The sequence below is a fragment of the Grammomys surdaster genome, unplaced genomic scaffold, assembly GCF_004785775.1.
Source record: "Grammomys surdaster isolate TR1022 unplaced genomic scaffold, NIH_TR_1.0 577, whole genome shotgun sequence".
NCBI lineage: Eukaryota > Metazoa > Chordata > Mammalia > Rodentia > Muridae > Grammomys > Grammomys surdaster.
Genome location: NW_021604996.1, coordinates 456,777 through 466,293, shown reverse-complemented (window position 1 = coordinate 466,293; position 9,517 = coordinate 456,777). Strand labels below are relative to the sequence as shown.

General features: G+C 48.5%; 1 protein-coding gene across 1 annotated transcript in view; it reads right to left on the bottom strand.

The window, feature by feature from the left end:
* Positions 1-428: 428 nt before the first annotated feature.
* The window catches only part of Rasgef1c (RasGEF domain family member 1C), a gene marked incomplete at its 3' end in the record, with an annotated part of 72,319 nt that continues 63,230 nt past the window's right edge, over positions 429-9,517 (bottom strand). Inside the window, exons 8-13 of the mRNA XM_028781900.1 lie at positions 7,932-8,034; positions 7,428-7,507; positions 7,250-7,345; positions 6,123-6,218; positions 2,090-2,213; positions 429-501 (exon numbers count right to left, since the gene is read on the bottom strand). Of these exons, the coding sequence (XP_028637733.1) occupies positions 429-501; positions 2,090-2,213; positions 6,123-6,218; positions 7,250-7,345; positions 7,428-7,507; positions 7,932-8,034 (572 nt within the window). The remainder of the gene's footprint in view (positions 502-2,089; positions 2,214-6,122; positions 6,219-7,249; positions 7,346-7,427; positions 7,508-7,931; positions 8,035-9,517) is intronic.

Here is a 9,517-nt window from a genome sequence, read left to right as displayed (position 1 = left end):
AAAGAAAGAAAGAAAGAAAGAAAGAAAGAAAGAAAGAAAGAAAGAAAGACAGAGACAGAGAGAGAGAGAGAGAGAGAGAGAGGAAGAGAGGAAGGAGAGGAGAGGAAAGGAGAAGAGAGGAGAGGAAAAGAGAGGAGAAGAGAGGAAAAGAGAGGAGAAGAGAGGAAAAGAGAAGAAAAGAAAGTCTAGGCCCTGGGATATTCATCCTGCCCATGCCACATGGGGATCATTGGCTAAGTCTCCTTCCAAGACCCACAGCCCTTGAGTTCTGCTCTGTCTCTCTGGTCCTGGCCTGTTCCTCATCCCTCCCCACAGGAGGAACCTAATGAGCTAATACCTCACAAACCCCTCAGCCTCCTCATGGCCTCAAGCAGCCCACTTGTCTCCCCCAGCCATCTTGCATCTCCTTTCCTGGCACACAGACCCACCTTAGAGATTTCCACCTCTCCTTTTCTGTCTGGTTCTCTGGGCTCTCGCTTTCATAGGAAGCCAAATACAGACCTAAACCAAAATGAAAGTGAAATTATGCACTTAAATGCAGGTGACCACAGCTCCTTGTTTACCCAGAACTTGACCTGCTTTTTGTTTGTGAATTAAACTTTTCATTTGGAGGTCACTGTTCTCAGGCAATTTTAAAAAAATAACATGCAGAGATTCCCATGGCCCCTCTACCCAAATTCCCCCAGCAGTATCCATGTGCAAAACACATCCTTCACTTATGATGGTTTAATGTTCAGTTTTTCTGCTCATGATGCTGGGAGGTGGCATATTTAGTAGATATCACAGTCTGAAATTTGAATTTGGAGTTTTCCCTTGGTTAGCAATGAGAAGTGTGCTTCTCTCTGTGGGCTGCAGCCGCTTTGTATCAATCATGGGACTCCAATAAATACAGTGTCTCATATTTAATAAACAACATGGGCTATCCCACATGTAGTAATATAATGTTTTATATCAGTCATGGTGGCTCACCTTTAATCCCAGCACTCAGGAGACAGAGGCAGTCTGATCTCTGTGAGTTCAAGGCCAGCCTGGTCTACATAAAAGTTGCATGGCATCTGGGACTACATAGTGAAACCTTGTCTCAAAAAATAAAACTCCTGCCTATAATCTCAACATTGGGGGACTCAAGAGTGAGTTTGGAGTTAGTCTGGGCTACATAAGTTCTAGGCTAACCTGAACTACACAGTGGGGTCCTACCTCAACAAACAAAACAATTATCTAAGTTATGACATGGTTATGTCCCAATAAATCCCCTGCAAAGTGAAACTGTTAGCAGTTATATCAGTGCATTTAACAAGCCAGACCTGGTGTTCCACGTCTACAATCCCAGCTACTTTGGGGGCTGATGGAGGAGGACCACAATGTCAGGCTTGCCTGGGCTACAAAATGAGTTCAAAATCATCCCGGGAAACTTAGTGAAACCCTGCCTCAAAATAAAAAGTAAAACAGAGCCCTGGGGATCTAGCTCAGTCTTAGGACACTTGCCCGGTGGTGTGTGAGGTCTTGGGTTCCACAGTTTCCAGAAATCAGTGTCTCAAGCCAGTGTGTGTCACATGGACTACACATGCACCATCCATGGAAAACCCGTAGCCACGCCAGTGCTCGGCTCTCCTTGTGTGAGCCTTCGTTCTCACCCCCACTAACTTTTTATTAACGAGAAAACCAGAGGACATTGGTGCTGACGTGAGGCTATGCCCTACTCTACTTCTCCCACATCGTATAGAATTCTGACACCGTGGAAAGTCAAGCATCCCCATGTATGCTTGTAGCACAGCACGCTCACGGCAGATGGATAGGCTGCTCATGTTCAGAATGGCCAACAATGATCACACCACGTTCAGAGAGGAATCTGGACTCAGGGGTCCTTGAGGTGCTAGCTAGCCTGCAACCTGCTGAGTTGGTTTTGTGCTCCTTAGGAGGCAACTGGGTGCTCATCAGACAAGGGAATATGCTTTCTCTACTCCACTCTGGGCCCAGCAAGCATGCGTGAGATGTTACTGCAGCCCAGAGTTGGTGTCCCTGAATGGTGACTAAGAGACCACGGGACAGTCCTACTGCCTGGATGTGGAGGCCATGGGGGCCACCTTACCGTCTTCGCTGAAGATGGGGGCAGTGTACAGGTAATGGGTGATGCTTGGGTCTTGCTCGAAAGGACATTCCACTTGTTTCCAAGTAATGAACTCTCCAACCTGCTTGGCCAGTTCCAGAAATTTCTGCCAGGTTAACAGAGACACAAAACGGAGGAGAGTGAGCGTCTTCCCTTGGGCCATCACCCTTCTTGCAGATCTGAGAAGGAACATGGGACCACAGGTGGCAGCAGAACCTAGGAAGGATGCTGAGTATTCTGTGAGAATCTTGCCAATTCTCCTTCTTAGAATCTGTTACCTGTCACCTCAGGCTCACAACATCCCCATCAAGGGGTAGCAGCCATTGGCCCACAGCTTTTTGAGACAGTGTCTCACTGTGTAGCCAGGGCTAGCCTGGAACTGCCTGTATGCATCAGTCTAGCTTTGAACTCACAGAGATCCTCCTGCCTCTGACTCCAGAATGCTTGAATTAAAGGTGTGTGCCACCATATCTGGCTGCCCCCAGCCTTTGCCTAAACGTAGCAAGAATGCGCATAGCTTTATTTAATTTTTTGTGATTTTCTTTGGGAAAGTGACACAAGCTTGTTGACTTATAGAGTGATGTCAATGCAGTTCAGTAGACCTATTTAAATAAAATTTAAGTAATTTAAAAAGATTTGCTTTGTTTTAAATTACGGGTATATATGTGGGTATGTGTATGTGCTGCCCACAGAGGCCAGCAGAGGGTGTTCAAACCCCTGGAGCTGGAGTTACAGGCATTTGTGAGTGTCCTGACATGGTGCTGGGAACCAAACTGAGGGCCTGTGGAAGAGCAGTACATGTTCTTAACTGCTGCTCCATCTAGGAAGCCCAAGTAAATTCGTTTTTTTTAAATCTGTGATATTTTATTGTGCATATGTATGTAGGCATATCTGCACACTGGTGTACAGGTAGAGGTCAAAGGACAACTTGCAGGAATCAGTTCTGTCAGGGTGAGGTCAGAGGACATCAGTTCTATCTTTTTACCATGGAGATGTTAGAGATAGAACTCAGGTCCTCAGGCTTGGTCGCAAGCACTGAGGCTACTGAGCCATCACAACAGCCCTAAGTAAATTCTTTTAAGTGTATTTTAAAGTAGAACCATTGCTGCTGCTGCTGCTGCTGCTGCTGCTGCTGTTGTTGTTATTTTGAGACAGGGTTTCTCTGTGTAGTTCCTGGAACTCGCTCTGTGGACTAGGCTAGCCTCAAACTCACAGAAATCTGCCTGTCTCTGCCTCTTGAGTGCTGAGGTTAACGGTATGCACCCCTGCCGAGCAGCTTAGAATCATCTTTTAATATGCACAAGCAATCGCTTTTAGGATCCCTTTACCTCAACCAAGATAGCCCAAACCACAGAGGCTCTGGTCCCTTTTTAAGATGGTATAATATTTCCACATAATAGATACAGCTCGTCTTGCATGCTTTAAGCTATCTCCAGATTCCTCCTAACACCTAGTATGATGTAATGCTATGCAAATGAATTCTGTGTGCATTGTTCTGGGAACAGTGACAAACAAAACAGTCTGTAAGTCTTCAGTACAGATGTAAATAAGAAATATTTTCCTTCCACCGATGCAGAACCCATGGAAACAGAGGGCCGATGACATATGTGTTTAAAATATAAAAGTACACTAACTTTCAAAAAGACTTTAAACACACAACAGCCGGCTACGTTTGACTGTGAAATGCCTGCAGTAGGCTTCTTCCCCACCTGGTGATGCTGTTGGGAGGTTCTGAAACTTTTGGGAGGTGGAGATTTGCTGGGGAAGTATGTCCCTGGGGGTGGCCTTGGAGAGTTGACAGCCTGGTCCCACTTGCCGTTTGGACACGTTTCCTAAGTGCAGATGCAGTGTGGTCAGCCAGCTTCCTGCTCCTCCCTCCATTCCTTGCCTTTAATGATGGACTCTCATCCCCCTTGGTACAGTAAGTCAAAACAAACCCTTTCTCCTTTGTTTCTGTCAGTGTATTTTTATCACAGATACAGCAGAGAAGGTAGGACACAGCCCAAAGTCATGCCTGGGCTGGAAAGCCTGCTCTGCTTCGTCCCCCAATCAGCCCTAGTAGCCAGATCTACCCTTACCACCTGCTCCCTCGGCGTGTGGTCACATGAGTGGCTCACAGTCTTCCACGGCTCTGATCCTAAGGACTAGTTCAAGAAGAGGAATGATGAAGTCTCCATTCTCAGTTATGTGTCAGGGTCACCAACAGAAAAAAACCCATCCCAGGCCTTGAGCCCCTGAAGTCTCATCTGTGTGGCCCCTACATTAGACCCTGGGACCATGTGCTGGCCTAGACAGTCCTCTGCCAACTTTGGGACAACCAGGCCTGTGGTCACCTGAGATCTGTGTAGACACACCAGCTGTAGCCCAAAGAGCCTAGGCTTGTGCTGTGGTCCTCATCAGCTGGGGACACTCACAGAATTCTTGGCAGCCTCCAAGACCTCTTTGTAGCCACAGCTGTGGCCCAGTTTTCAGAAGTAGGGGGATGAGCTTCCTATAGAGTAGCAGTTCTCAACCCTCCTAACGTGCAATTCTTTAACACAGTTCCTCATGTTGGGGTGACCCCAACTATAAAATTATCTTCATTGCTACTTCATAACTGTAATTTTGCTACTGTTATGAATCATAATGCAATATCTGTTTTCTGGTGGTCTTAGGAGACTCCTGAGAAAGGGTTGCTCAACTCCCAAAGGGGCTACGATCCACAGGTTGAGAACCACTGCTGTAGAGCAAGTCCTAGGTCTAGAATTTATGCTTATTGGAGCTGAAGGCTGAGTGGGGACCAGGTGGGGCTTCTGCAAGACAAGAGCCTCTTTTCCCAATAGATTGGAAGGTCCCACTAAGACTTCATGCCATGCTCTGTTTGCTGGACTCTGTCTGCAGAGCCCACCCACCACATCAGTCCATGGGTGGGCTCTTCTGAAGTGTTCAGGAGCTCTGGTTCTCTGAGTGACGGATGCCCAGCCTGCTGTGGGAACAGCCAGCAGATGGGGGGGGGGTCTCTCTGCTTGAGAGGTCTTGGGAACTTCCTGAAAGACATCTAATGAGGCTGGTGAGGTGAGGGAGCAGGAAACTCTTTGCTTCTGCTCTCTGTGGTTTCTGCTTTACAACTCCATCCTGCAGTTCAGGGACCCTCCTTTTCGGGACCTGCCCTGGTTATCATGTCCTACACTTTTGTGTGGTCCTTGAAGCACCTTGCCAGCTGCCATAATAGGTCTTCAGGGTTGGCTTTCTCTTCACTCTGCTGCTCTTCCAAGGACCAAAATGATTCAGCTCACTGTGCTGAGAACAATGTCCAGTATGGAATGTTTGTTGGCATGTGCCTGAGCCTCAGCCTCTCCCTCTGGGTGATGTTAGGGGACCTGGATGACCCCAGTCTGAAATGGCTGTAAACTGCTGCACCCTGCATCTCCTGCAGCCCGCATGAATCCAGCTATCCAGGGGTTAGCAGTCCCATGCTGGCAACTTTTGTCTATGTATGTGTTTGTGTCTGTGTGACTACAGGTGCACTCGGGAAAGTAGAGGCCAGAGGACAACCTCAGGTACTGTTTACCCTGCTTTTTAAGATAGGCTTTCTCAGCTGGGGATGGAGGCACACACCTTTCATCCCAGCACTTGGAGGTAGAGGCAGGTGGATCTCCGTGAGTTCCAGAACAGCCAAGGCTACACAGAGAAACCCTGTCTGAGAAAACAAAACAAAACAAAACAAACAAGCAAGCAAGCAAGCAAACAAACAAACAAAAAACACAGAGTCTCTCACTGGCCTATAAATTAGGCTAAGCTGGTTGTCCAGAGACACCCAGAAATCCACCTTTCTCCTCCTCCCAGGACTGGGATTATAAACCTGTGCCAACAAACCCAGCTTTTCTTCCCATGGTTCTGGGGGTGGGACTCGGGTGGGACTCAGCATCACAAGCACGTCATGCTGAAGCATCTCTTGAGCTGCCTCCCTTGTTTGTGCTGGGAACATTTAGCAGCTGTCTCACTTGCTGGCCTCATTGAAAGCCTGTGGACCCACCTCAAAGTTGACATGCCCATTGGGAAGGCGGTTGGCGCAGCCCTCATTGAGGAAGTAAATGTCTTTGATGAGCAGGCTGAAGAAAGGGATGACAATCTAGAAGGGAGAAAGTGCAGATCAATGTAAAGGAACAGCCCCTAGTAGCCCAGAGCTAGAAGGGGGCTCAGAGTACAGGCACATGAAGTGTCACCCTGCCCCATGGTCACTCAGCCTCAGTATGGATGGGAGAAAACTCATGCAGAAATGCACTGTTGCAAGTGACTTCTCGAATCAGTGGTGACAGCCCAGCTTCTATACAGTCCACCCTAGAGTCCAACTCGTGAGCTGGACGCCAGGACCCCTGAGGCTAAGACACAGCACCACTTGTGTCCTGGGCTCAGCAAAGCCCTCGATGCAGCATAATGAGGCCAGTATATTCAAAACTGTGCAGGATGGAGTTTGACACCTGGCTCTGCTACTGCCTCACAGTACAACGGAACAGTGAAAGATCCTTAACTGGGACTCAGTCTTCCAGTTTGGCAGATGGGAATGCTGAATGAAGCCCATCAGAGTTAAATGGAGGGCTGGGAATCATGGAGCCCACATGTTCTAGATACTCAGTGGAGAGAAGTTCCTGTCTGGCTTTCTAATGTCCTGGCTCCTGGCTGCAGCAGGCTTACTAGGGCAAGGACTGGGCCAGGTGACTGGGTCCCTCAGAGTCCTGACTGCTATAGTTGGATCATGTGTTTTTCAAAGGTCCCTATGACTGTGACTTGCTTCCCAGAGAGGTGTTCATGGGAGGCTGTGGAAACGTTAGGAGATGGAGTTGAGTTAGCAAGAGATCTTTAGTCACCGGGATATGCCTTTGACTTCTGAGTTTTTTCTCCTCTTTTTGGCTCCCCTGCATCAAGTGAGCAACTTAATTTTTATCACGTGTCTTTACCATAAAAGACCCACAGTAACAAAGTCACTAATCATGGACTGAAACTTGCAAGCAAAATTGAACCTTTTTGCTTTATAACTTGTTTGTGTCGGGTATTTGGTTACAGTGACTGAAAGCTGAAGACTACATTGATACAGCCCACCTGAAATAATATGGGAGGAGCTATGGAAGGCGAAACTTCTAAGCTTTGAAGGCTCTTCCCTACCTTCTCCCTGCTGCTGTGAGCAGTCAGTGAGCGGTGGGCTGCCCCACGCAGGGCTGTCCTATAGTTGCAGAAATTCCCCGTTGGGTCCATCTGGTGCTGGAAGGAGACAGGAAGACATTTGAGTAGTTATATTCAGAGACCAGATGGCCACACCCCTTGGACCAACAACCCCGTTTACCTCCAGAATGAAGAACTTGGCTGTTTTCACTTTGGCCCAAGTCTTCTTCAGCCTGGAGACAGGGCTCATATTCATGCCGGCTGGAAGAAGGTAAATCGAGCTGGGCGGGCTCCTTCAGCCTGTACAGTTTCCATTGTTCCCATAGGAAAAGCCTTGGTGTGCCCTGACTGTGGCTGAAGGGTAGCTGAGTGGGCATGTGCTGGTGTACGTTGTACCGAGGTGGACTTGGGTGCATGTAACTCTGACTGACCCATCTACCTAGGCCCACCATAGCATCAACACTTATTTTGGCTTCATTTTCTCTGTTTGTGGGTTCACACTGCCAGACTCTTCAGATGTACCCCTTGGAGATTGACCTTGCCTCCCATGGAGCTGGCCACCTAGCCCACAGCCACCCACTGCAGAGAAGACCCTCGACGTGCACCCCATCTGCCGGCCATGTCCACTTTAACCCCTCTAGTGGTCCTCACACAGGGTATTCAAGGCCTGGGCAAGTTCACTCACAGATAATGGCCATGAGGGAGTTGAAGTTGCCGATGTTGAAACACTCGCGGGCCACATCAATGAAGAACTCGATCACCTGTGCTCGCTGCTTCTTCTTGGCTGGCTGGGGAGAGGATATCCGAGCTTCAGTGGGCATGTGTTCCTCCCCCTTCAAACACCCCAATCAACCAGCCTGGCCCTCTGCTCTTCTCAGAGCCCATTTCATAGCTGAGAAGGCCAAGGCCCAGGGTTTTGAGACCCTTCACAGCAGATGCAGCACACAGCTGAGAAGTGTGCAGGGTACATGTGGCTGTTAAGCTCCTGAACTGAAGGGTCTGGGAGGCATCTTTGGGACAGCACCTCTACAAGGCTAAACCAACCCTGGGCCCTGCTCTCTCTGCTGTCCCTCTATTGCTTTCTGTCAGAACACCATGCCGCTGTGAGAACTCATTTTGGGGACAAGTAGTTAAGACACTGCACCTTTCTGGTGTCTCAGGACCAAACTGTCTTTTCCCCAGGGCCATCCCAGGTGAGTTCCTGGGTGGTCTAGCCTCCACATTGGCCTACCTTAGCTGCCAGGCCAGTGATGGGAGTGTGATAACAGGCTCAGGCCAGTACAATTCGGGTGCATCCTTCTTGTCTATCAACACCATTGTCTCTCTGGGCACCAGGCAGTGACATTGTAGGTGCACCACCACAGCCCCTCCAAGGAGTCCTCTCTGATGCAGAGAGCTGCCCACCTGAGGATTAGTCCTGCCCTTCAGATGGCGACACTAAGGGAGGACAGTGACGGAGCCAGGTGATGGTTAGATAGAAGCTGGCCATGTCAGCCTACTATGAACACCACAGGTCAGTTTCTCCCTTAGCACAAACCTGACCGCCCTGTTCGCCTCTCAGCGGCTGACCCCTAATGAGCATTGACCTTTGACCCCAGGCTCTGTCTCAGCACCTGCACCCTGTACGCCCAACTAGTCAGTCTGTCCCATTGTGCATTAGGACAATGGTTCTCAATCTGTAGGTTGTGACCCACCGGGGTCAAATATCATATCCTGCATCTCAGATATTTGCTTTATGCTTAATAACAGTAACAAAATTATAGTTATGAGGTAGCAACAAAAATAATCCTATGATTGGTCACCACAACATGAGGTGTATTCACGGGCTGCAGCACTAGGAAGGCTGAGAGCCACTGCCTGAGGATGAAGATAGATGTCCAGAGGACAGTGCCCTTGGTTTAAAGGAAGAGAAGATGACAGCCAGAGTTGGCCAGGCACCTCACCTCAGTGTCAAAGTGCCTAACACTAGAGTGTCAGAACTTCCTGCAGACAGAAGCATCCACTGGTCTGGACTTGTTTTGGAATTCAGTTTTTAAAACTTATGGTCCATCATTTTTTATGTTCAGAAAAATGACAGATAAAAGTGCACACCAGGGATTGTTGGTTTGGGGGAAATTGTGCATATTCTTCAGAACACTGAATAAGCACATACAGGGCAAGGTTAACAGACACAGTGAAACCTGGAAAGATCACCTCCTGTCCCCTCTAAGTATCATTTACTAACTACACAGAAACAGCTAGCTTTAGGTTGCACTGAAGATATGAATTTTT